We start from the raw sequence: 27568 nt of genomic DNA on the forward strand, positions 1-27568 counted from the left end.
TTGCGCCTCTGGTATTCTTGCCAATTCCTTTCTGTGTCCCGCTCATGTATTGACCCATGTGCCTGTTCATCTTAGCCGATATGATGCCTGACAGGAGCTTCCATGTAGTACTGAGGCAGGTTATTGGTCGGTAGTTGGAGGGGACCGGTCCCTTCTTGGGGTCCTTGGGGATCAGGACCGTCCGGCCTTCAGTTAGCCATTCCGGGTGTCTCTCGTTAACTAGCAGCTGGTTCATTTGTGCTGCCAGACGCTCGTGGAGTGCAGTCAGCTTCTTCAGCCAGTAGGCGTGAACCATGTCGGGCCCTGGTGCTGTCCAACTCTTCATACTGGAGACCCTTTCTTGGATATCTGCCACTGTGATGGTTACTGGACCCTGTTCAGGGAGGTCGCTGTGGTCTGCCCTCAGATCCTCTAGCCACTGAGCATTGCCGTTATGGGTTGCATCCTTCTCCCATATGCTCTTCCAGTATTGCTCCGTCTCCAGCCTTGGTGGTGCTGTCCTCTTATTGTTCCCTTGCCACTGAGAGTACACCTTTGCTGGTTCTGTGGAGAACAGCTGGTTTATTCTCCTGCCTTCTATCTCTCTGGTGTACCTCCTCAAGCGGCTGGCCAAGGCTGTGAGTCTTTGCTTGGCAGTTTCCAAGGCCTCAGGTATGGACAGCTTGCTGTATTTCTTAGGCACCTTATTTGTCGCACCTTTCTGCAACTCCGTTAGTTGGCTAACCTCCCTCCGTGCTACTTTGATCTTGCCCTCTAGCCTCCTTCTCCATGGAGGGTACTGCCCCTTGTGGCTGTTCAACTTGTAGCCAAGCATCTCACTGATCACTGCTGCCGTATTGTAGATCAGCTTGTTAGTGTCGGTAATCGTGGTTGTAGGTATTGCCCGTAGTGCTGCATTAACATCATCTAGCAGACCTTCTGAGGGTACTTCACGTAATCTTGGTAACCGGCTACGGGGGATCCAGGTTTCAAGCTTGGCCATGATCCTATTTTTCAGGTCAGTTCCTCTCGCACTCAACGATCCTTCTCCTATCGCACTTGGGGCTATGTACCCAATCTTGGGTGGGGGTGATGATATCGCCCCCCTGACCTGGCGTCCTGACTCCTCCTTGCCGTAGCATTTGTGTTGTACCTCGTCAATCTCTAGCTGTGAGAGCAGTCCCTTCTTTCGAATGTTGGAACACTGAGCTACTAGTTGTTTCGCCGTCATTGTGGATGTTGGGTATCGAAGAATCCATAGGTCCCTCATCCTATTCATGTAGCCCCTTCCGCCGGGGTTACTTGCGTAGTAGCATTCCAAAAACGCCCTGTTTTCGTCTCTTGCCCACCGATGCCTTCTTGTTCCAGTAGCCCACTTTTCGTCAGGGTGCCCTGGTTCCTCAAAACCTGACGCGGACCTTGTTGATCCGGGCGATCAACAATATACCATCTTCATCCGCTTTGTCCGGGGCCGGGTCGCGGGGGCAGCAGCCTAAGCAAAGAGGCCCAGACCTCCCTCTCCCCAGCCACCTCCTCCAGCTTATCCGGGGGAATACCAAGGCGTTCCCAGGCCAGCCGAGAGATATAATCTCTCCAGCGTGTCCTGGGTCAGCCCCGGGGCCTCCTCCCGGTGGGACATGCCTGGAACACCTCACCCAGGAGGTGCCCAGGGGGCATCCTTGTCAGATGCCCGAACCACCTCAGCTGGCTCCTTTCGATGTGGAGCAGCAGCTGCTCTACTCTGAGCCCCTCCCGGATGGCCGAACTTCTCACCCTATCTCTAAGGGAGAGGCCAGCCACCCTTCGGAGGAAGCTCATTTCTGCCGCTTGTATCCGCGATCTCGTTCTTTCGGTCACTACCCACAGCTGGTGGCCATAGGTGAGGGTAGGGACGTAGATCGACCGGTAAATTGAGAGCTTCGCTTTTACACTCAGCTCCCTCTTCACCACGACGGACCGGTGCAGCGTCCGCATTACTGCAGCTGCAGCCCCAATCCGTCTGTCGATCTCCGGCTCCCTTCTCCCATCACTCGCGAACAAGACCCCGAGATACTTGAACTCCTCCACTTGGGGCAGGAACTCATCCCCAACCCGGAGTGGGCACTCCACCCTTTTCCGGCTGAGAACCATGGCCTCAGATTTGGAGGTGCTGATCCTCATTCCCGCTGCTTCACACTCGGCTGCGAACCGTTCCAGTGCGAGCTGGAGGCCCTCACCCGATGAAGCCAACAGAACCACATCATCTGCAAAAATCAGAGATGAGATTCTGAGGCCACCAAAGCGAAAGCCCTCCGCCACTTGGCTGCGCCTAGAAATCCTGTCCATAAAAATTATGAACAGAACCGGAGACAAAGGGCAGCCCTGGCGGAGCCCATCACCCACCGGGAACGAGTCCGACTTATTGCCGGCAATGCGAACCAAGCTCTTGCAACGGTTGTATAGGGATCGAATGGCCCGTAGCAATGGGCCAGACACCCCATATTCCCGCAACACCTCCCACAGGACACCCCGAGGGACACGGTCGAATGCCTTCTCCAAGTCTACAAAACACATGTAGACTGGTTGGGCAAACTCCCATGCACCCTCAAGTATCCTGGAGAGGATAAAGAGCTGGTCCAGTGTTCCGCGACCAGGACGAAAACCGCATTGTTCCTCCTGTATCCGAGGTTCGACTAACGGACGAACTCTCCTTTCCAGCACCCTGGCATAGACTTTCCCAGGGAGGCTGAGGAGTGTGATCCCCCTGTAGTTGGAACACACCCTCCGGTCCCCTTTCTTAAAGATGGGGACCACCACCCCGGTCTGCCAGTCCACAGGTACTGCCCCTGATCTCCACGCAACATTGCAGAGGCGTGTCAACCAGGACAGCCCTACAACGTCCAGAGCCTTCAGGAACTCGGGGCGGACCTCATCAACACCAGGGGCTCTGCCACCAAGGAGTTGTTTAACTGCCTCAGTGACCTCGCCCCCGGAAATTGGCGGGTCATTCCCCTCATCCCCAGACTCTGCTTCCTCCTCGGAAGACGTGTCAGTGGGATTAAGGAGGTCCTAGAAGTATTCCTTCCACCGCCTGACAATTTTCTCAGTCGACGTCAGCAGCGCTCCGCCAGCACTATACACAGTGCAGGTAGAGCACCGCTTTCCCCTCCTGAGACGTCTTACGGTTTGCCAGAATCTCTTCGAGGCAGTCCAAAAGTCTTTTTCCATGGCCTCTCCAAACTCCTCCCACACCCGAGTTTTTGCTTCAGCCACTGCCCGAGCCGCATTCCGCTTGGCCTGTCGATACCTGTCGGCTGCCTCCAGAGTCCCACAGGCTAACCAAGCCCGATAGGACTCCTTCTTCAGCCTAGTGGCTCCCTTCACCTCTGGTGTCCACCATTTGGTTCAGGGATTACCACCACGGCAGGCACCAACCACCTTGCGGCCGCAGCTCAATGCAGCAGCTTCAGCAATGGAGACGCTGAACATGGTCCATTCGGACTCAATGTCCCCAGTCTCCCTCGGAATGCTGTTGAAGCTCTGCCGGAGGTGTGCGTTGAAGATCTCGCGGACTGGGGCCTCTGCTAGACATTCCCAGCACACCCTCTCATATATATATATAGTGAAACAGTGTTTGGTGAAGCAGTGTTTGGGTCATTACTCAAAAAGAAGTAATGTATTACACTTTATTTGTCACTTTTCATAAAAGTAATGGAGTACATTAATTAAATACTTGCCAGAGAACGTAATTTGTTACACTACTTATTACATAACTTTCTCAGTACTCTCTCAAATGACCTGAAAAGCATGGTCACATAATTACCGGTTAACACACGCACTATCTTTCTTTTAGTTTTTAGGTGTAAACAAAGCCAAAAATACAAAGAAAAGATGAAAACCAGCACAGAGAGACTTCAAAAGGATCTTCCCTGTAATTGTACTGTAAAATATGAACAGGAAGAAACTGAGGCTACTAGGCAGAATGCACATCACTACTTTGTTACCTGTAGAAGTTTAGGGTCTGGGTGCTGGGCCGGGTTTAGCAAACACTCAGTTTCAAAATCTTTCTGGGTTCTTGGGTTCTGGTCTTTGCGTTACCATGTTGTCTGTTCAGATGCTTCTAAAGAGCCAAAGTTGTATTAGCAGTATATTGCTCTTGTTTCTATCTTGGATGCAGTTTGCACTTTACCATCACACACTTGTCCTTTTGAAAATGAAAGTAATGTCCACATCTCCACTCCTTAAAAGCTGTATTGCTATATTGCTCCACAACTTTGTCCTCTCACATGAACTGAAATCGCCTGATTGTAGCCAGAGTGTGGCGAAAGATAAAAGCATGTTTGATTGATGTTAATTTTTTCTTTCTATCTGCCCGATGTGAACTGAAGAACCTTTTTTAACATAAGTAACGACACAATTAGTGCTGATTAAGCATTGACAGTATTGAGATGCTATTTTTATTCTGTACATTTTTCGCTTATTATCTCCTTCAACAGCGCTCAACTTAGAAAAACACCATTAGATTTTTCTTCTTTTAGACATGTGTGGTTCTATTTCTGTCATTTCTAACTTTTAGATTTTTTTAAAGATTCAACTTTATTCAACAAAAATGTATAATGTATTTCAATTGGCAGACTCTTCAAATTCTCATTCAATGTACTCCTCTTTCAACTGCTTCTACATATGTGCACCTAAAGACACCATTCAAACTTTAAAACGAAGCCAAGACATTGAACTATTCAGCTTTTAATTATCTTTTCAATATCTTTTATAGTTTTTCTTCACTTCCAGTTTAAGATCCATGCTTTCTTCACCAGTTTCATATTTTTAATGGGTGTCTTTGTTTCAGTGAGTAGACCAACTGCCACAGTGGCAGAAACCTATGACATTATTTTTGTGCCTCGATTCTGAGCGCACGTTAAAAAAAAATTGTAAGCGCAAATGTTGGATTTTGAGGAGAACGTTTTTTTAAGAGAAGAAAAGTTTAATTTGAGCTAACAAAATTCATTTCTGCGTGCAAGAAATGTATTTCAGTGTTTGCTATTATCCATATACACACACAATAACAGCCCCTCTTGCTCAGTTGTTGGCATTTGCTCTTGCTCCTTCCGGAAACACGGTCCAGAATGTAGCTAAATCCAGTGGAGTGGTTTGGTTTAAACTAGATTAAAACCAACAATGGTCTTAAAATATATATATTAAAATAAAATAATAAAAAATACTAACCGAAAATGGACTTAGCTACATTCTGGACCGTGTTTCCGGAATGCAGTAGCTAGCGAGCTGATTGGAGACTGTAACAGCCAATCAGAATTTTTGCATCCAAGTCTGTGATTGGTTCTGTGGCACACTTATAACGGTATGCACGGAGCAGAGATGTTGTGAGCGCGAATGACACACTGAGAGCAGATGTCTGTCAGCACACAGAGCAGAGATCTGAGCAAGAGCAAATGCCAACAACTGAACAAGATGAGTCAATGTCCCTGACATGGATCCTGGAATGGCTAGAACTGTACAAGATCAACAGGACCGAAAGAACCTTCATCACAAAATCAGTGGGGGGGTGCAGGGAACAACACTAGAGGCTAATTTAACGCCAGGAGAACAGTCGCCATCAACTGCAGGATCTACCGAGGAGATGTTCTGTTCCAACTGCTGTTTTTCATTGGCCTCAACCCACTCAGTAAAATCATTAACAAGACAGGCTACACACACGAGCCAACTTTTAGGAAAAAGATTTGAAATGTTCAGTGTATGCAACGAAACCCAAACCCTGATCGAATAGAAGACACTTTATTGGACATTGTAAGACCAAAGACAAGAAGAATGCAATGTATGCAGCAAAACCTTGATCCCCAGGAAGGGACCTCATTGGCCGCTGTCCGCCCTAACTCAAGAGCGATGCAGCAAACCCAAACCTAAGAGGGAAAAACCGGGCACCAAATGAGGTGATTCCATCTGACGCTGCCAAGCCAAAGGGTGAAAATAAGAAGAAAATGCAGAAAAATGCAAAACCAAACCCCAGAGCCAGAAGCCCTAGACCCAATCAAGGGCCTTGGCCACATCAGTCCAATGCCCACTTTAAACCCAATAATGGGCCTGGGCAACATTGACGCAATCCACAGTTTTTACCGAATCAAGGGCCTCTGCAACATCAGCCTAATCATGACCTTAGAACCAATGATGGGCCATCTCAACCACAGCCTAATCCTCACTTAATACCAAATGATGGCAGACATCCATATAATGAGACTGGTGAAGTGGGTGCGCTGAGATTCCTCCTGCAGGAGGCTCAGCACATGTGTAAAACCAATCTTTACAAAATGACAGCTGCAAACCACAAACCTAAAACACAGAATGATTGGCTTCGCCTGCAGCTAAAGTGCTGCAGAGAAAATGCTGAAAAAAACATTCTTGAGCTCCAACAACAACTGGAACAGGCTTGCAGAAACAGACCTGAGGAGAACTTCACCCCTGTGGTGAATGCAGCTCCTGTTAAAGACGACAACACAGCTGTGACAGCTGCAGAGCTGAGTGTGGACGCTTCAACACAAATTACAGAAGTTCCACACACAGACTCTACAGACATGAAAACCGTTCGAGTAGCTGATTTGGAGGCCCAAGTAAAAAACAGCAGGAAGAGATCGAACAACTCCGTGAGAAAATCCTCAAAACTCAGAAAACTCTAGAAGAGGAAGTTGCAAAGCGCAAATAACAGGAACAAAGAACCCACTGTGAGTACGCCAAACTCAAAGCCAAACTCAAAGCCAAATAGAGACAACACATCAGTCAAGTTCAGAAAAAGAGGCCAGCGTTAACAATCCAGAAAATTCTCCAGCCCAAGCCGAGACACTCCAGGAGAATCAGCAAGAAAAAGAGGAGGCCAGTTCTACCAAATGAGAAAATCCAGAGGCCCGAGATGACAACATGCCAGAAGAAAAACTAAAAAAGAAAAAGAAGTGCAACTGGTTTTTGAGACCATTCACTTAATTGACTTCACAGTAATATACAACAAAATATTAACAGTTACTTAAAGTGCCTAAACATGCATTTTAAGCATATTTGCTTAAATATTTTGTTGTGTACAAAGTTTTCATCGGCTCCACCCCCCCCCCCCCCCCCCCCCCCCCAAACCAGCCACGGCAGATGGCCGCCCCTCCCTGAACCTTTTAAAAGGTCGTTTTTCCTCCCTACTGCCGCCACGTGCTTGCTCATAGGGGATTGTTGGGTTTTTTTCTTTAATTCAGTTCAGTTTAATCCATTTATATGTAAATACCGTTGAACTGAATTGAACTGAATTAAAGATTTTTAGGAGACAGAGTCACTGAGTGAACCAGGTTATTATAACATCTTACCCATAAAAAATTACGATTGACCAGTTAAATAAAAAAATTTGATTTACCAAAACATCTGAAGTGTGAACATTTAATTTTGTCTCATTTAAAACATATTAAAATGTCAAATTACAACAATCATAATAATAACAACATATTAACAGCAGAAATAAAAATGTTTACATTCTGCTTGAAAGCATTGTTCTTTGAATGATATCCACTGTATCTATGCTGTTGATGCCTTTTGAAAGCATTTCTAATAGCATCTATCAAGTAATATGCCTTGCTCAGTGGTTCATGGAAGTATTAACAGTTTTGGTAACTTCTTTGTAAATAGAAATTCTACAGTCTTATACTAGTAAACACTTTTGCTACATGCAGAAGACAGGTATAGTCAGCTGAGTATCCAGCCATTATTATGAACGTTTTCTCTTTGGCATCCACAGATGCAACAGCTCATAACAAAACGGTGCAAACACAGGTGAATCCACGTAAATATACTTTTATATCTGAAAGTCCTGAAGAGAACAGTGTTATGTAAACAAGTAGGAAATTAGTTGTTGGTTGATAATTTCTTTGTTGTAAGAATGATTTGTGGCAATAAATCTTACACCATTGGGAAGCCTGTTTATTTCCCTTTCAATAGTGACAAGTTTACAAGTAAAATGTTTTTATGGATTTGAAAGACAGACTTTGAAAAGGAAGCTCTTCAACTGGTGGAACATCAGGCATTGACAGGCTTTCAGAAGGAGGTTCTTCACTGGGAGGAACATCAGACATTGGTGGAAGCTCAGAAGGGGGCTTGAAGTTCTTGCATATGTGGTTCTTTGCTACATCAGCAATTGTAGTGAGCAGCTCTGATGCAAAGTTTGCAAGGTTGGTAAGTAGAATTTCTGGAGGATGTTTCTGTCTGATCTCCCTCAGAATGCTCTGGACTATGTTATCTCTGACAGAGCGGGACAGGTGGCCTGCTATCCATCGCTGTAAGAGTTTTGGTGACACAATCCAAAGTGGCCTTTGTGACACTGGTGGAGAGTATGCTCAAACTCTAGGAGGCCATGTTCAAGAGGGGGCAAGTAGGAAGCTCCCAGAAGCCCTGCAAGGTGTGGGGAACTACCTCTATAACCACTTGCAGTGAGCAGTTTGGAGCTATGCTCTTCCTGCTGCTTCTCTTTAAGAATCTCAATGTAATTTCTCACCATGCTGAGGAGTTTAGTTGTTCTGTAGAAAAATGTTATGATAATGATATTTTAAACATATTTAAAGCATCACAGAAACTGTAGCTGGACTGTTAATAATTGTCAGATGTAACTCACTGAAATTTAGGAGGAATGAACTCTGGAAATTTAAGGAGCATCCAGGCAAGAAATTCCTTGTCCCTCATTTTATTAACGACATTTACTGCCCACACCTGAAACACAAAACACATTTACAGTGTAGTTTTGTTTAGATGTTATGTGAACAAAATAAATAAACCTCCAAGTTACAAGTCTTGTGAGTTTTCTAGTCTCACCAGTTTCAGAAGAGGTTTGGCTTCTTTGTCTCCAAAATCCCCCAATTCAAACTCCCAAAGCCTTCAAAGGAAAATAAACAGAGGCTTTCTCTCAGCATTTACACTTCATCACAAACAGACTGTCAGGTTTGAGGTGGATGGTCAGTATCACAATAACTCACTGCTCTCTGAGTGTCTGTTTGCTCTTCTCCACCAGAAAAATCTCTCAGGTCTTCAGCAGTGATGTGTGGGATTTTGCTTTCCTGCTGAAGACTGAGGAACTCCATCATTGCAATCTAAAAATAAAAGGAGACATTTAAACATCACCACTCTCAGGTCCTGAGAAATCACCTGATATTTTACATGAGCTTTGGTTTGGATGGATCTCAGTCTTAACTGAGCCCTGTAGCCTGGAAGATGCCAGCAGTGTTGTTCGACATGAACAGCACCTGTCAAAGAAATAAGAAGTTACCGATTGTTACTTAAGTTGATTCTCAGTCTGTCAGCTTTTAAAACTACGTCAAATTCTTTAAACTGCTAAAATGCAGAAGAAGGAAAAAACCTGTCATATACCCTGATGGGTTTGTAGATTCCTCTACTTGCTTCAGTTGAAATGTAGTTCTTGTGTCACAGTCGGGAACACAAACTGTCAAATACCGTCCAAATTGTGTAAATTGTGTAATGCGAAATGCAGAAATGAAAAAACTCTGAGCTCGATGGTTTCTGTTGTACAGATGAGCTGTTTTTAAAGTCTGATTAAATTAAATTAAATTAAAGTCAGATTTATTTTTATTTTATTTCATTTATTTAATATTTATTTAATGCAGAATTCTAGAACGGTCACCATGGAAATACTTGATGCAAGTTTCATGTTATAAAATTAAAAGAAAACACTTTATCTACATTACACTAAACTTTATTATCATATAAGTAGATAAGTGAAGGCTACAGGCGTCCTTAAGTCACTCCTGTGAAAAGATGCAACATGGTGAATCAGAAAAGACAGAAAGTTACTCTGCAGCATCGTGTCCTTTTATATTATTTGCCTGCTTATCTCCATTTTCTTACTGTAGATGTGAACATGAGCAGTAAAACAATGGTGGAGGGGACTAATGCATACATTTGAAGGCTGACAGCATGTAAACTGGCCCTTTAAACAGTCCAGAGGGAGAAATCTCTGTGTAATCTGTAGAGTCTAAAGCACAATAATAATAGCACCCTAAATAATGAGGTCATTAATTACTAGGATACCTACTGTTGGAGTCAAATTGTTAAATGTTGTCATTGTGTTACTTAAATTTGTAAGTCTTAGTTCAAACTATAGGATCAAAGACATTCCTTTGTCTCATACCACCTCTCCAGCCACTCTGTTGGTGGGGGAGGCTGAGGTGTTTTATTATAGGCGCATCCTATCTGGAAGTTCTGTTTCTTGTGTGGTAAGCTTCCTGCTTTTATTACCCTTTTGGTGAGCAGGAGGTCACACAAACGCACCCCGAAACACATTCTCACACTCACATACCTATACACACACACAAACACATTCTCACACATACATGCATACACACACACTCTCGCACATGCATACACATTCACACACGTGCTTACACGTACACACACAGTGCCTTGTCTTTTGTAACCATAGGGGGGTTTTACAATGGGAGGTGCTTGTGTGTACTGTAACTGCTGTGTCTTGGAAATAAAAGGCTGCGAGGAAGGCTGCTTAGATGAAGTTGGTTAGAAGACAGGTGAGGAGCGTTCAGCTCCAAGAGCTTGGGTTCCGACCAGTCTTCCCTTGCTAGCAACCAAAAGATGTTCGTCTTGTTTCTGTCGTTAACGAGAATAAGTTTCTAAACTAGCGGGGCCTGTGGAAACGCAGACCCAACACCTACTGCCATGTTTTTTTTTAGTAATATATCTCTCATGTTTTCTTAGTAATGTGTCTCACATTACTGATGTTTAGAGAGGCCTTGTTATGTTTCACGGGAGTTCAGGAGTGAGTGATGAAAGTGATGCTACACCACCAGAATCAGAATCAGAATCAGAATACTTTATTGATCCCTGGGGGAAATTATTTTTTGTTACAGTGCTCCATTTTAAACCAACATTAAGACAAGACAGACAATACACTAAGAATAGTACAATATATACATATATATACATACATACATACATAAGTCACTCATAAATAAATAGTTGGAAAAGAAACATGTGTAGTTGTAGCAGCAAACAGTGTGTTAAGTGGATGCGTTGTACAGGGAGATGGCCACAGGCAGGAATGATTTCCTGTGTCGTTCAGTGGTGCTTTTCGGTAATCTCAGTCTCTCACTCTGCCTCTGGACTAGTGGGTTGCTGCTCTATGAGCTCAGCAGGAGGAGTTGAACCCACAGTGGTTCCCTGGTGGGTAGGAACATCATACTTCAGGTTCAATATTATAGTTACGTTCTTGATGGTCTGAACCTCAGACAGGAACTGGTCAGGACAACTGACTCAGTTTTTTCAAGTTCTGTTACAGAAAGAGAACTAAAACAGCAACACCTACACCTCTACCTGACCACACAATGTTAATGATTTGTCTTTTCAGTGTTGCTATAATATTTTCGGTTGCTAAATACAGCTAAAAGCAGAAAATTCATTGTTGAAAAATCAACACAACCCGACTTACGAAATAAATTCGTTCCCGAGGGTCTTTCGTAAGTCGAAAATTTTCGTAAGTCTAAGCACCCATCGCGCCTTTTGAGTGAACGATAAGCTATAGGCTAATTGCTAACTGCAACAACAATCTGGTCGTTAAGTCTGACGTCACTAGCCATGTCTGGGCCTAAACTCTGCTGCAGGTCCATATATCAAACGATCACTATGGCATTACTGAGAGTTGAAAAACTGTCTAAAGTATTTCATCTTTAATAAAATGATCAGCATTCTGCTCTACCAGGTGTAACAATTGAGTTTAACATCCAGGCATCCATGAAAACGGAATTTATGACATTTAACGGAGTTAGAAGTTAGCAGGAAGTTAGCTCGCTAGCGTCTATCTAAATACAATATAGCATGTCCTGACTGCGGGGTTTTGGAAACAAATTAAAACGTACAGCTCTGTTATCACTTCCAACATAAATGAAGACAGAAAACTAAACAGCAGTGACGTTTGTAGGCTTACTGAAGTTTGGCTAGCTGGTATATAATGATGTGCTACGTGACCGCTAGCGATACAGCTATGTTAGCATAATATAAACAAGCTAACTTTTTTCCCACTCGATAAAAGTTAACGTGAGTGTTCTCGGTGGTCAGGAACAAATGTAATCGCATGGCAGGATGCTGTAAAAGGACCAAACTTCAGCCAGGAGAACAACTGAGATAATCCATCCACAATACGAGGTTAGTCATTCATATACTGCTGCATGGGCTGGGCTGTAGTTACATCCTAAGATTTTAAAAACTGAGCTTAAATAAATGATTAGCGGTAATAAAAGCCGAGGGAGGTCAACAGTGATCACTGACTGTTTTAGGAGCTTTTTGAGATTAAATAGAAGAAAATACAAAACATTAAACATGTTAACAACACAAAAGCCATATTAAACGCAGACTACTTTAGGCCTGGAAGTAGGATTCGTCACGTCATCACTTAACGACCGGATACGTTGTTCAAGTGGAACAGCAATGCGCAAGTACGAAAGCCAAGGGGGTTGTCACATGATTCGGAAGGCATTGTGGGAATTGTGGGCATTGTGGGCTCAGCCAATAAGAGCCAGTGGATTTTGTTACATGGGCATTTTGCCGTACCACAGGCAGAAATATTGCCGTTAAGTGCCTTCGTAACTTGATTTTTTCATTAAATGGGGTATTTGTAAGTTGGGGTTCCACTGTACTAAAGTTCCCCAAACAGTCTACAAAGGGTTTTTTTCTGTCCACCAAAGTAAATATGATTCAAGAGATTTTTGTAAATTCACTTGTCCAAAAAGCAAATAAAAAGATCAAACAAAAGATATACTGAACGACAGTCAGCATTACCAGAGTTAGCAGAGCTACTGTAGCTTGGTTTATAGATTTGAATTAGGAGGGATGAAAAAGTGAATTCACTTGACTGGAATCTGCAATCTACTGACTTCTAATGGTGAGATTTTACAAGCTCTAACTTTAATGAAACTTAAACAATAGGCCAGGCACGGCATTGCTTTTGCCTGAGCCTGTTCAGCCAGCAACACAGCTGTGTAATATGTGAATAAAATCAAAACCTGTTCCAATCAAATTTCCCTTTTTTTAAGTTTTGACCTTTTTTATTGTACTTCTAATTTCTGAAAAATTACTCTAAAGCTTCTTCTAATGCTCCAGAGTCTATTTGGACCATTTGGACATGACAACCATTAACTGAAGTATGAAATTATGCATTCCAAGGTTCACGTCAGAGTGCATGGAGTCAGGAGTAAATTGCAGTAGATTTTGTCAGTGTCTGTGGCAAATAAATTCAACTTACCTCCAAAACTGACAAATACATTCATAATTAACACACTTCCCATTGTGTGAAGACTGCAGCAAGACATCTGCAGATCTAAAAACAAAACAAAACAACAACAACAACAAAAACAACTATTAAAAACTAATTTACCTGCTCATTTGATGTCCCTCTTACATGGTAATTCACTCACTTGCTGAAACTCACACACACACACACACACAGCAGATGTTTTGCAAATTTTTTTTTTATTTGAGATTCTTGTGTTTAGACCTTTAAAAAACACAATTCCACTCTTAAAGTGATTTAAAGAATATGAGATTTTAATATTCATTTTGATTTTTTCTGACTCTAAATTTTCTTTGGTCATTACTCAGTTTTTTTTCTTTCTAATGTACATTTTGAAGATATTCAGTTACTTTGCAACTTTGAAACTTCGTCTTCTGTGTGAACTTCAGCTTTCAACATTTCTGCACTTTGGCTTATAGGTGAAAGATTTGGTGTATGTCAGTTAAATTTAACAAGCTTCCCAAATATTTCAGCACTTTAAAAAACAAACAAATATTCATGTATCAGCATTCACACTGCATTTTCTCCAGGAAATGCATTCTCTAGTTGTAACGGTAATTTTTTTTTTCTTAAAGATTTTTTTTGGAACTTTTTATTTTATTTTGTTGAAGACGTTTTCGCTGTAGACGATGATGAAGAGCGAGTGACGTTTCATTGCTGCGCTGTCGCTTTAACGGTGAGTGACGGCAATATTGTGCGCCAGTGAAGCACAAATCCGGTGACTGACTTTAACCAGTCCTGTTGCCCAGTGTTTTGGGTTAGTTTAGTGCTGTGAATTCATGTATACTAAGTCCGTTTTGTTTACTTAAACCACACAGTAGGCTGGTTAGTGTAGTTCTGCGATATTGGGAAGGGGCTCGCTCAAATCAAATCATGGCTTATATTCAGGTTTTGAAGGTCCTGCACCGAAATCTGCAGCACAGAGCACCACAGGTCAGCGTGCTTATCCATACGCACAGGAGAGTGTCAACATTATCAAGACTGGCCTTCCACAGTGGACTAGAGGCTAATTCGCCTGTGCTAAGCTGCTTAATACAAACACACAGACGGCGGGGTATTTGTCTCGACTTTACAGCCAGAAATAAAAGCAGCCCCGAGGACCGAGACAGGTCAGTCTCCAAGTTCCAGAGTGGGAGTCCAAAGCCTTCAGCTGCACAAAAAGGTATGCAAGGCGAGGAAATAAAAAGGATTTAAGTCGTGCTCATACATGTACTCAGATATTAGGAGCGTAGTTTCATGATAGCCTGCTATTTTCAAAGCAAACCATTAGGGTTTGTCCGTAGGCACTGTGAAGAAAATGTACTATATTTAACCAAGCAATGATTTATTCCATTGCAGCAGCAGTTTTGGGACAAAAATATACACAATTATTGTATTTATAATCGCAATCAATCGCTCTGATTATCACCAGCAGCAGAGGAAATATCTTAAAATGACCCAGGAGTTTATTTACTGAATAACTGAACAAACACTTGCCTTTATTAGTGAGATTCTAACTTTGCCTAATATAAATGAAAACTATGCACAGCTGTTGCATAATAACCCTCCACACTGAATGCCTTCCAGTGAAAGAAGCTGGCAGGGACTTCACCTACCTGATCGTGGTACTCATCGGGCTTGGAGTGACAGGTGAATACAGCGGAATTAAAAAGCTGCAGTCGTAACCCAAGCAATTCATCATCCTGTTTGAAATGACGTCTGTGTGTGTTGTCAGGTGGGCTGCTGTATGTGGTGTTCCAAGAGCTGTTTGCATCCGCGAGTCCAAATAAAGTGTATGGGAGAGCCTTCGATAAAGTCAAGTCACACCCAGAGGTATGAACGATATTAGTGACTGTCAAACATGAGGCCAGGCTAACAATGTTACAGTTCAGTATTTAAGGTCCTCTTGATGATCTTATGAGGTCATATAAAAAGTTTCTTGTTTATTGAAAATGTAGGTAATTGGTGCATTTGGTGAGCCAATCAAATGTTACGGGGAGACCACCCGTCGAGGAAGGAGGCAGCAAGTCAGGTTGGTGTTTTGTTAATTAGTCAAACAAGTTCAGCAACAAAGCCCGCTTTTAGTTAAGGTAGCCTTAACATGTATAATGGCAGTCTTTGTCTCTTCTCCTCAGTCATATCGAGTACCTGAAGGATGGAATGAAGCATATGAGACTTAAGTTTTACATTGAGGGCTCAGAGCCGGGAGTGAAGGGGACAGTGCATACAGAGTCTAAAGAGGTTGGTATTCTGCCACTCAAAAGCCAGCTTATGAAATACATACATGCACAAGCACTGATTGACATTTCTGCGGTGAATGTTTTGTGTCTTTTCACTAGCACCTACTCAACTCGACTCTGCTCTATTCAGTTTCGGTCATTTTTAATCATATTTGAGTACCACCTCGATGTAGGTGGGATCGTTGTAGCAAGGCGACCTGGAAGTCCCCTGGCGTTATTTGTATGTGACACAAACACAATGCAAAAATGGAGGTGTGAAGCAGCACTGCACTCCTCTGTCGTCACTAACTAGGGAGAGCATAATTAGCCAGCCACCCTGCCATTGCCCCCGAGCCCGCTGAACCGCCCCTCTACACACCTCTGACACAGGAGGGCATCAAGCCAATTGTTTACCTGCTACCAAACTGATGCTAAAACTCTGCATCTCATCATTGGACCAAGCTGTTGGTTTGTGTTCTTATGAAGGAGTTGCTCTCATGACTCACCCAGTGATGTCACCCTCTGCTCAATCAGTGGCTTGTGGTCTATTGATGTCATATTTTCAGCTTGACTCAGCTCGCTTGGAAATCCAGACTAATAGGTACTCAAAAAGTACCTAGTAACAAGTACTACCATCTAATAGAAAATTGAGTAATTTTCAAATTGAGATAAGCCGAGTAGGTGCTAGTGGAAAAGATGCTTTTGTGGGGCCTACAATGTAGCCTACCTATCGTAGGCTCGTTGTTGCCAGCATTTATGCTTGTGCGGGTGTATTACGGGTAAGTTTATGTTGATGTTGTAATTATTATTCCCTATATTGAAGCAGTGATTGTTGTTCTCTCACAGTTAAATTGAAAAAACGTGGCAAAAAAGTATTCCCAAAAATGCACAGAAGAAATCGGCTGTACTGGACAGACCAATCACAGTGGTTGCGGGCTGTGACGTGTAGTTAGATTCAGGTGCATGTCAGGTTACGTCATAGAGTTTCAGAGGATTTTGCAGTTACAAAACGGCTTCAATGGGTAGATTTCACACTGAAGTGTAAATCCCCAGTAAGTGGCACTGTGTGTCTTCCTAAAGCTTTACCTAGTTTCATATGTGATGGCCGTCACATCGCTGATGTTTTTATATGTGTTTAATCAACCAGTTTTTTTTGTTGTTGATTTTACAGAATCCTGAAACTGGAAAATATGAGTTTCGTTATATATTTGTGGACATGGATGTCTACCCAAGACGGACTATAATTGTGGAAGATAACAGATAAGGACCTTAGATGTGTGATTCAGCGTTATGGAAGCATGAGGAGTGTGTGTTAGATGTGTTGCTGGACAAAAAAGCTGGAGAATTCACCTTCACATAGTGTCAGAGGCTGTTAAACAATTACAGCTTTGGTGTAGCATTTGGTGTAGAGCCTTGCAAAGCAGAGATCAAAGGATCACATGGCCCCGTGCTACTAATTTATAAATGTTTGTTTTTTTTACTAGATTGTGATCTTGATTTTGAATAAAATAAAACACTTGGGAACAAACATACAACTGGAGCTCTGTGTGTGTGTGTGTGTGTGTGTGTGTGTGTGTGTGTGTGTGTGTGTGTGTGTGTGTGTGTGTGTTTTGGACCCTCCCAGGGAAGGAAGTATGTAATAAGTTCTGTTTGTTGTTAGCAGTCAGTTTTCAAGATATCATTTTCAAATCTTGTTCGATGGCAGATACCAATAGCAGCTTAAGCTGTTTTCATTTTAGTTCACATCAAATGTGAACTTCAGTAAAAACTTTATATTACCCACTATATTTTGGCTTCAAACTTCTCAACAATAGATTAGACCTTCATTGGGGGACCTTCATTGTAAGCCCTCCAAGGTCAAAGTTAATCTTTGGGCGGGGGTGTAATTCAAGGAACTATATTGAGTAATACTTCATATGAAAGCGCATGGACAGAGCTCTACAACACATTAACTTTTTCAGTACAATGCCCTACAGCGTTACAATGACCCCATAAATTTTTACAAACTCACACACTGCATAACTATATCTTAAAATCTCAGGTTTCTATAGCTTGTACAGCCAAAGATAATAAAAATACATCATTTTAGTATGTAATGCTTCAAGGTTAAAGGTCACACATCAGGGTGCTGTAATAAAACCAGGCTGACGTCAGTGTGTATTAAAAGCCGGCTAAAGTTAGCAAGTTTAATAAAACCAGGCTGATGTGAGCTTGTTGTAATAAAACATCATAAAACAACCATGTTTTAGCGTAGCCTTTGTCCTTCTAGGGGAGTTGCACTCTCTCGAGTGCTCTTGTTTATTGTAGAGATAATTTTCATTGGAGCTACAATTCTTCCTTCATTTGTAAGTTGTTTTTGGGGTGTAAGGTCCAATGACAATTTAACACATCTTTTACATGTTAAGCTCTTTTTTTATATACATAAAATACAGGTCTAGAAAATATTATGGATGCTTTCCTGTCAAGTTTAGTTTATTTGTTGTGTACAGAATTACATTTTTAGAAATGAAGTATGAAACAGTCACCACTAGATGGAGGTAACGCATTGAGCTATGTACTGCATGACGTGCCCTTTTTTACATTTTTGCAAGTATTTTCCATATAGAATGTGGAAACCGTAATAATAAACCAATATTAAAACTTGTCTCAACTTAATGTCTCATTTTAAGCAATGGCTAGCAAGATTGCTTTGAATTTAGTCTGTTTTCCCTCTATTATTTTTAACTTCAAAACAGTGCTAATGTCACAGGCCTGGATTAAACAGGATAAAAAAGCAAAAGCAGGGAATAATTAGAGACAAACCAGACCATTAAATGTTCCCTTAGGCTTTCAGAGGCAGTCATATATCCATAAAGCTTTTTATCACCCTATAATTTGGAACTGAGCCCATCTATTGAGCAAAAACAGAAAATATTGATATTTCACAGAGTTACAGCAAGAGGCGTTTCGTAAATCCAGTTTATCCAAAGTATATATGCATTTTTCTATCAAGGGAACAAAGTTTGATTAACAGCTTCGATCTTCTTACGTCCGAGATACTGTTGCTGGAGGTCAGCACGAATAAAAACCTCTATAAATCTCGCGTTTAATGGGTTTATGCTTCCAAATATTTGCACTGATCTCATTCTTGTGTAATACTGTATCCCATGTGTACCCAATCGTCCCTAGAACTCGTGCTACGTTCCATGACCCTCGGAAATAGTGGAATTTGTGATGGACCCCCAGTAAATCGTTGTAGCAGTTATCTTGGAAATGTCGCTTTTTATTACTGTTTCTGCGTCAGTGCTGCTGCTGAGATATGAGTCTCGTAGCTTTATATTACACGTCTGTAAATCATCTAAAAACAGACAGATTTAGGTGTTTCTTTTTTATGAAGGGGTTAAAAGTTGTTGGGTTTTTAATAATTAAAAAATTATAAACCATGAACGTACCCAAGATAACGTTTCTGGTTCGCATACCGAACACGAATTAGCTTGATGCTACTCGACTCTAAATAAGTTCTGTTTCAAACAGACAACACTTGAACGGGGAAATTTACGCGATTAATTATAATAACTGCGTCCAATAATTTGTTCCCAAGAGGGGGCAGTTTACGGGAAGCATGAAGACAGGAACCCTGTGAACATTTGAACACCGCCCACTGTGAAAGCGAAGGCATCGCTGAACACAGGGGCGTGCTCAGTCAGTCAGAGCTAGCTAAAACTCTGTAGGACTAGTTTAGTTGTTTCTCCAGGGTTAAGCCAGCGTGTAGCTGTTGTAGTAACTAGCTTATGAACTTGTATATAAGAGCAGGAAGGTATGCTCACCAAGCAGCCCAGTCTCCGTCGTTGTTTTTCTTGCGGTGTGGGTAAATAGTGTACGGCTGCTGCTGTTCCTGTTGTTGTTGTTGTTGTTGTGGCGGCCTGCTAGCTCTAAACTAGCCGTAGCCTCATCTGACTCACGGAGCTCCACTCTCATCACATCCCCGAAGACGCTTGGGGGAATGGCACACCTCGTCAGCTAATCAAGAAGACCGACTTGTCGCTACAGAGTAAGTTTCGTTCTTGTGTCTGCTTTTACTAGACCAGGAAGCTATACTAACTGACAAACCGCCGTGTTGAACTCACCATCTTTTTTTTAAGTTGCATAAAAGTGCTTAACCCGAGCTCTGTGTGGATAGCGGCTTGAGGGTTACACATTCCATGTGAAATCTTCAATGATTAGTTAAGACAGTGCGATGGATTTTTTTTTTCTTTTTGGTTGAATAGCCTTGGTGAAAAATGAGTTAAAAATTGCTTTAAGTGGAAGTTTTTCCTTTTTCTTTGGGCAGGAATCTGCAGTCTTCTTCCTCAGCTATGAGACTCTCTGCTTAATAATTAACATCTCACAATAATGGAGCTATACTGGTACATGTGAGTATATTGTATGTATTTTTCGTTAATTAAATACGGAGCTTAAAACTGATCCTTGAATCTGATCAACCTTCCTTCTCATTCTTTTGTGTCCTTTACAGAGTTGTCATTATATTCATCGTCATAAAGATATTTTTCTATGTGTGCTGGTACCGGTCGAGACAGAGGCAACTGGCAGCATACCTGAGCAACCCACGCAATGCTCAGATAGTCATTGTTGGAGGAAGGGCCTACCTCCATCAGATGTGTGAGAGACAGAGCGTAAGTGCAGAACCCCCAACACACATGAACATACACCTCACAGCGCAAAAATCCAGCTGTGAACTTCTGAAGTGGTTTCACACCTTGGAGGAAGTGACTTTATACACAAAAGTTCAAGGGTGTTCACAGTGAAGAGGACCTCCTCATGCTGGCTGAGAGACTGGAGCTGAGTGAGAAAGAGACAGTCAAATAAGGTCGTGGTTGTGTTATTTTCTTTTTTCTTTTTGCAGGGGAGTTATTTGCTTTCTCGAGAAGGCATGCGGTTTCCAGTCGAGTCATTTTTACTTCGATAGGCAGCATTTCACTTTTAGTGTCATACTGAGCAAGTTTGTGGTCGTCCATTAATAGGAACACATTCTGGTTTGAATGCATGTGGGGGTTTTCGTTGATCTGGAGCTTTCCCCCCCCCCCACTGTCTCTGTGTGAACTGTTGTGCAAAACCCATTAAAGCGAAACACAAACACAGGGAGTAATTTAAATGATTGTCTTGAAAAACTTTTTTTAAGATCCTACCATTTACAAACTATTCATGAGATATATTGGGAGGAGGTAGTCTCGAATGTTTAATTTGCTTGAGATTGTGATTAGTTTACATGGTTTATTCAGGCTGTTTATCCAGCCAGCAGAATGGCTTTCATAGTTTGCTTTGAAACCTCTCATGTCTTGCCGAAACACGTGCTTTTCATGGTCATTTTAAAATTAGCTATTAAAGGCAGCCTTCTGTTTTATGAGCCCCTTGAAATGCGTGTTGGATTTGCCTGTGTTTCTGTTGATGTTCTCAGGGATACGTCTAGAATAATAATGCCTTTCCTCAACTTCAGCGTGTAGCAACTGTTTTCTGTGGGTTACGCCACAGGTTTAGGCATCGTGTTTGTACCTTCCCCAGGGCCGTTCAGCTTTACTGCCTCTCTAAAACACCTGGAAGCAATCTCCATGATTCAGAGCTTCCCCAAAATGAGAATTATTAACAACGGTTTCTAACTCCAGACCGCTACATTCACTCCTTGTTAGGTGTTGTAAATGCTGCATGAACGGGAAAGTTAGAAACAGGTTTTTGTAATAGATTATTAATTTAAATGGAAATGTACATACAGAAATTCATCTTCACCAGATTTTGAATTATTTTTCGGTGTTGTCTGTCCATGTAGCAAGCACACAGAGGGATATTTTTAGTATTGTTTGAAGGATTTGTGCAACAGGAAGTGACCCATTTATAAAATAAATAATGTAGCAAATGATGCAGGGGCGACTGAGCAATGCCGAGGCCTTTGACCTTGGGTTTCCCAAGACCAATTATGATATTATGTGTGCTATCTGAACTGAAGGAACATGCAGTCCAACACAAGATTGCCGGCTGGCTATACCTCCTTGAACTCATTTTGCTTATTCACTCCTCTCTAATCTTCCATTTGTTTCACAGTTTCTGCATTCCCCCGTTCCCCCTCCCACACTTTCCCTTTTTCTCCCCTTCCTTTTTCCCCCTGTTCCTCTCTTTCTTCCTTTCTCTCTTCTTTGTTCCCTCTGCTGTCTCGGATATATAATGTTCCCTGTTTAGATTTTAATGGAATGTGCAGCAGGGAGACCCCTGTGGTCATCCATAACCCGGTACCCTGAAAGTTTTCTGAAGAAATGCCAAGACGACTCAGCTTCATGATGCAGCACTACTTGTTAAACCTCTTGGACAGCTCTACTCACTCAGAGACTAATATGGCAAAAAAACCCAACCTTTTGATAGATAAGGGCCATGGAGAGAAATCCAAATGATTTGATAAGCTATGAGCTGGTTTCAGTCCTCTTTTTTTAGGCCTACATAAACAGTTGCTATTATGTAAGTGGTACCCAATACCTGGGCCATGGACTGGTACTGGATGAAAGCATTTAATTAGATTTGGAAAATACAGATCACAATAATTGTGCAAGTTTAGTTTAATGTAGCTTATTAGTGTGGTAATTATCTTGAACTATTCTGTCGGTGCTTCACTTTCATCATCATTTCCTATCACGCCCACAACAACAGGATGATTAAACTAATAAGCTCATTAGTCTGTCATCACCGACTTACAGCGTGTACACCTGGATCACCAACATGGGCAACAGGTTCAAGAGAGCTTGAAAGCATCATTCAAAGGTGCTGATCTGTCACTTAATAAAACGGACTTCTTTGTCATATGTGGGCTGTATCACAAATCTGCAAAAAGCATTTTAAAACAGACATTTTTTAACATCTCAACTATTTTCCCGTCTTCTCTCATTTCTCCTCTCTTTCAAGGAAATGATTGTATGTGTATTAAAAACGTTCCAGCCTAGTGTAATGTAAGCAACAACTGCTGTTATGTTTATACAATGAACTGGCAGATGTCCTCGCTTCTTCTTTTGTGTAAATACAGGCTTAAAAAACGGTTTATCGGGTTTGGGGGGAAAACGTTCCATGGTGGTGATCTGTGTTTGAAGTCAAACATTAATGATTTGATTCTTTGAAAATGCTGCCCGGCTGTTTATGTTCTGCCCTTTGTTCACTGGTGGTTTTTTGACTTGTGAGCTGTGGACTGTGGCAAAAAGAAAGAAAAAAAGTTTAAAAGAGCTGATGCATGAGTGTAATATTATGATAACCAGCAGCAGCGTCATCTCCGGAGATGTGTACAGTAAAGTTAATGCGGCTCGTTTCCTAATAGTGTTAGCGGTGTTATGATGTTGGCTTTAGCTAATAGATTTCTGTCTCTAACGGCTAAGTGTGTATGTGTGTATTTCATTGTGCTTCTGCTTTTTGTGTGTGCATTTGTGTAATTAACTCTGTGTTTCCTTCCTCCTGTAGCAAACATCAGTCTGGCCTAGTTGGTATGGTGTCCAGGATGACCTTTCACTAGAGGAGCCCTCCACAGCCCTGCCACCAGCAGCATCCTTCTCCCAGCTCGACATGCCACCACCATACGAGGCAGTATCTGGAGGTAACAAAGCTGAATAAGTCACACACATCTTTTGCCTCCTTGTTCTGTTGTTAGCCTGCAAGCGAGCCCCATTCAAAATGTTTCCCCCTTCTCGTACTTCAACATCCTGTGGGGTAGAGCGCTCGACCGTTATCCACTAACAAGTTGGTTCACAGCACCCAGTAAAGAAAAACAAGATATTTGATTGGCACGAGGGCTTAACTGGAGTCCCCTATTCCACCTGCGGTGCTGCTTTGAGCAGTTTAGTGTCAGATTACACAGCTTGATGGTTTCACTACAACATAAGGGTGGTTGTGTCATATGTACTTGAGATGAATTGTGCGTTAATTACATTCCCTGACACACACACACACACACACACCCCCCCCCCCCTTAGTAACTGCATTTACATCGATTTCATTCACAGAAACGGTGGGAAAGTCCACCACGTTTCCTGACTGAATACTCTGTGTGGTCGCTGTGATTACATAGTTTCATTTACTGCGATGCAGAGCGCTTGTTGCTGACAGTTTTATAGTGGAAGTGGCTTTTTTCAGATATAAGTAACTGAAAAAGAGAAGACAACTGCCGGATGATGTTTTTCGCTCTGAGCAGCGTTTGCCAGCTTTAGAAAGTCTCGGGGCACACATCAGCTTTGGCATTGCTTCAGAGCCTGTGCACATAACGGCTGTAGTTTCATCCAGTTCCCTTTAGTGCTCCATAGTACTTATATCTCTAAAAAGAGCTGTCCTAATTAAAATGAGTTCACATGCTGGTTTGCAGTCAGAGGTTTGTTTATCAGAGTAACTCCATCAAAATGAAACCATCTGTTTCAGTTGTATCCAAGTGCATTGCTTCTGTGTGTGAGTTAACTCGTTTTTGATGACTGTTTTAAACTGCGCCAGAAAAAGCAACACTAAAGAAGAAAGACCCTAGTTCCTTTTCCTAACAGAGGCTCAAATACTGGACATGTGACTGGCACTTTGAGAGCTGATGACTCTTTCCCAATTATTTTGTTTTTTAATTCCATTACCCCACTTTTGTTTTTCAATTTTAAATAATATTGCTACTCGTAATCACTCTTCTCTCAACTAGAAAACGGATTTTCTCCCTTTTCTAGTTGGGGTTAAATGTACTTTAAACAGTCATGTCAGTGCTTTCAGTTTTTCCTGTTTTGCATAATTAGCTGCAAATATGTGTTTTCGTAGGAGGGCACAAGCTAGCCACTCCAGCTTTTAAATCTTTGTATCAAGTTTCAGAGCGTCCTCTTTCGCAAATGGCATCTCATTTGATCTGAAGTGGTAGTTGAGTCTGACAAGCAGGATGTGGTTACAAAGGCTGGAAATGGTGACATTTCAGCAGCAGTGTAATTACACAATGTGACTGGTTCCATTTCGCCCTCATATCAGATCTTTTTTTCCTATCGGAGACACCGGGGAGGGGACGTTTGGGTTGCTGTAATACAGCAGTTTTAATAGTGCCACTGCATGAAGGTATAATAAGCACTGAATTCGGCGTTACAGCCACACAGCACTGTGTAACTCCTGTTTTCTGCGTCTGCTGCGGCACAATTTAACATTCGCTGTTATTGAATATTTGAAAGTTTTGTGACCGTATGAAGCATGAGTAAAAATTCATCATCTCAAAAAGCTCAACCGAGAAGCTGTGAGAAGTACCGAAACCTTTTTTTTTTTCCTCTTCCATAAAGGGAGTGTCAGGAAGGTTAAGATTATAATCTTTTTTTTATGATTTTTTTAAACAGCTGACTAAAGTCAAAGTCCTGCCCACAAAAAAAAAAAAAAACACCTTGCTGCTTCCTAACATTACAGCTCATTCTATGATCAGCGTGAGCCCCATGTTTAGAGGTGATTTATGTTTTCTCCTGTCGGATGTTATGGTTGAACAGTTTGTTTGTAGTTTATTTTGGTGCATAGTTCTATTATATTTAAGGTGAGGGAAACATTTATCCGGTGGATATCCCTAAACTGAGCAGCTCAGTTCGGGACAAGTGTGTATGATTTCCTGTTTCCTTAAGCTGTCTTCTCTGTTCCTTCCAGAGGACGACCTGAAGCCCCCTCCCTACAGCGAGTGTGCCCAAGGCGACGTGCCCGACGCCCCGCAGCCCTGCCATAACACTCTTCGTATTTCTGAGGGAGGAGACTCCACTAGCGTAAATGAAGCCCCGCCCCCCTACACAGCATCTCCCCCTACACAAGTCAGCCAACAGGACGGCGCTGTAAGTCACAGCGGGTCCACTTAATCAATCCCTGATGCCAGTTTGCCTTTTCCATGCACTGCCTTCCTACGTTCAACCTCAGTGATTGTTGCCAGCCTAACTCTCACAGGAGAGCAAATGTTTATTTGGATGTTTGTGCGTGTATATGAGTGTGTGTGTGTGTGCATATGTTTGTTGTTTTGTTTTTTTTTTACTTTGTGTTGTTTAAAAAAAAAAAAAAGTGGTCATCTGATGAGTTTGGCAATAACAGATGACTTCTGTGAGCCTGTGTGCCTCAGTCAGGACTGCCTTCCAGCTAGGATGAAAATAATCCCCTTGACCTCTGAGTTTCAAGGGTATCAGTGGAGCCACAGATGAGCGAGAGAGACTTTTAAAGTGTGCTCTGAGGCCACCTTCTTTCACAGAACTAAAATAGTTGATCAATCTCAAAATCAAACAGATGCTTTAGTTTTTGTTCCAGATGCTATGAAGCATAATATGTGGGGCACGGCTTCATATTTGTGTCCGTCTGTAGACGCTGTTCTGAAACACAGTAAGCGAGTAACAGCCTTCCATACAAATTCACAGTGTAGACAATCTAATTATATTTCAGAGGAACTTTGCTATGTATAGCACATGTGCATAATAAATACTTTCAACTCCAAACTGTGTTTACTCAGTGCTTCATTATGAGTGCACTTGAGTGCTATTTGATAACAAATGCACCAATTGTCTTAGATAATTACCCCATTATCCCGTGTGTTTTTTTTATTGTGGTGATTATACCGGGACGTTAGACAGTTCAAGTGACTATTACCCTGAGAATGGGATTGAGCGAGGGCGAACAGAAAAGGGGAACAAGTGGATGAAATAAATGTACGCTGGCAGTAGAAAAGATACGGAGCGAGTGGTCGTAATCGGTGTAGCTGCTGGGTTCTTTCTGCTGCTCATCATTATTATCTCCTATACACCAGATTGCAAATAGTGTAAACATGAATTCTTCTTCTGTTAAAAGTTGGAAAATTGGACAATTGCTTTTGTTCAATGGGTTGAGAGAAATGCAAATGTGTCTTATGTAGATGTAAATCCAGCTGGAGGATGATCAAAATCATTGTAGTGAATTGTAATTCTCATTTAAATATGTCTTCAAATGAAAACGTGTAACAACCCTAGAAAAACACTCACAGGGCTACGAGCAAAGGCTCAAAACATTCTTGGATGTGAAGGCTGCTTTTTGTGGTTTTTAGAAGTCACCAAAACTGAGCTGTCACTTTTTTCTTCTCTTTTTTTCTTTGTGAAAAGAAAACGAACCAAAAAATTTTTTTTTTTTTTTTTTTTTAAACAGTTCTGTTTCTGATCATTTTTACCTCTGCCACAGGGTGGTAGAGTTCAGCTGTTTTACATATATGTTTTCTTCTGTTGCAATTTTTCAAATACTATTTCTTTGTAAATTTTGTTTTTGTTCTTTTCTCTTTTTTTTCCTGTCACTGCATTTCAGTTAATCCAGAAATAACACTGTACTCCCAAATAATCCATTTTACGTGTTTGTTTAATCAGTCTGTGTGTAGTTTCTGACCATTAAGGGGGCGGGGCGTGAGAAATCTAGAAAAACTGAATGAATTTTAAATGTTTTCTGGACTTTTGGGTAAACGGGGTCTGTTCGGAGAATCACATGTGATGTACTTTAATGGTAATTCTTTGTATTGTGATGACAAATCGTCCGACGCTGATGCGTTTTTACCAAATTTACCTGTGTTGGTTTTACAATCTGGAGGATGTAACGGAGAAGCTCCGAGGTGCAAATCTGAATGTGGGCTTGAAATGGCATCTTTTGTATGGCGGCAGCATGATGACGATTGACGACCTGAGTGTTACGAGGCTTCTGTCCGTACTGTGTCCTGTTTGTTCACTTCACGTTCATTCCCATTGTGGGCAACATATCAGATGTCCCCACTTAGTAGCTTTGCAAGTCGAGGGGAATTAATTATTTTTTCTGCTTTGGGAGAAATGCATCTTCTGTATTAAATTGTTGTTATACAAAATATTGTCAGTTTCATTTTCTCATGTTTGAGGTCACCCCTGGGCTGCACAGCAGAAGAGCAACACTCACTGGTTCGAAAATACAACACAATCACTTTCTAATATACACTTTGGTCTCTGAAGTCTCCACTGTCTTTAAAATCTGCACCTGCACTTTGTAATGCAGATTTTTCCAAACCAGGGAGCTATCACGTTATTGCCCTTTTCTTTTCTTTCTTCCAAACATTGAAAAGCTC

At 41.9% G+C, this 27568-nt stretch overlaps 1 protein-coding gene and 1 long non-coding RNA gene across 2 annotated transcripts; one reads left to right on the plus strand and one right to left on the minus strand.

Annotated features, from left to right (window-relative positions):
• Positions 1–7730: 7730 nt before the first annotated feature.
• Positions 7731–9327, minus strand: LOC308385870. The gene is made up of 4 exons (XR_013969663.1): positions 8967–9327; positions 8806–8866; positions 8609–8703; positions 7731–8513 (listed from the first exon to the last, which is right to left on the minus strand). It is a non-coding gene; the product is annotated as an uncharacterized lncRNA (long non-coding RNA).
• Positions 9328–13979: 4652 nt separating this feature from the next.
• Positions 13980–27328, plus strand: timm21 (translocase of inner mitochondrial membrane 21). The gene is made up of 10 exons (XM_080864300.1): positions 13980–14465; positions 14870–14932; positions 15018–15115; positions 15241–15314; positions 15418–15523; positions 16673–19531; positions 19811–19892; positions 19994–20153; positions 22966–23098; positions 25135–27328. Exons 1-6 carry the CDS (start codon positions 14177–14179, stop codon positions 16763–16765), a joined length of 723 nt encoding a protein of 240 aa, XP_080720426.1. The 5' UTR covers positions 13980–14176; the 3' UTR covers positions 16766–19531; positions 19811–19892; positions 19994–20153; positions 22966–23098; positions 25135–27328.
• The last annotated feature ends 240 nt before the right edge of the window (positions 27329–27568 follow it).

Source organism: Rhamphochromis sp. 'chilingali' (genome assembly GCF_963969265.1).
Source record: "Rhamphochromis sp. 'chilingali' genome assembly, chromosome: 18".
Lineage (NCBI taxonomy): Eukaryota > Metazoa > Chordata > Actinopteri > Cichliformes > Cichlidae > Rhamphochromis > Rhamphochromis sp. 'chilingali'.

Excerpts from the sequence above, each read along its gene's own strand:
- timm21 (XM_080864300.1), top strand. The coding sequence starts at position 14,177 with ATGGCTTATATTCAGGTTTTGAAGGTCCTGCACCGAAATCTGCAGCAC. Across the intron at positions 15,116-15,240 it reads AAGTCAAGTCACACCCAGAG|GTAATTGGTGCATTTGGTGA; the intron begins GTATGAACGATA and ends TTGAAAATGTAG. Across the intron at positions 15,524-16,672 it reads TGCATACAGAGTCTAAAGAG|AATCCTGAAACTGGAAAATA; the intron begins GTTGGTATTCTG and ends TTGATTTTACAG.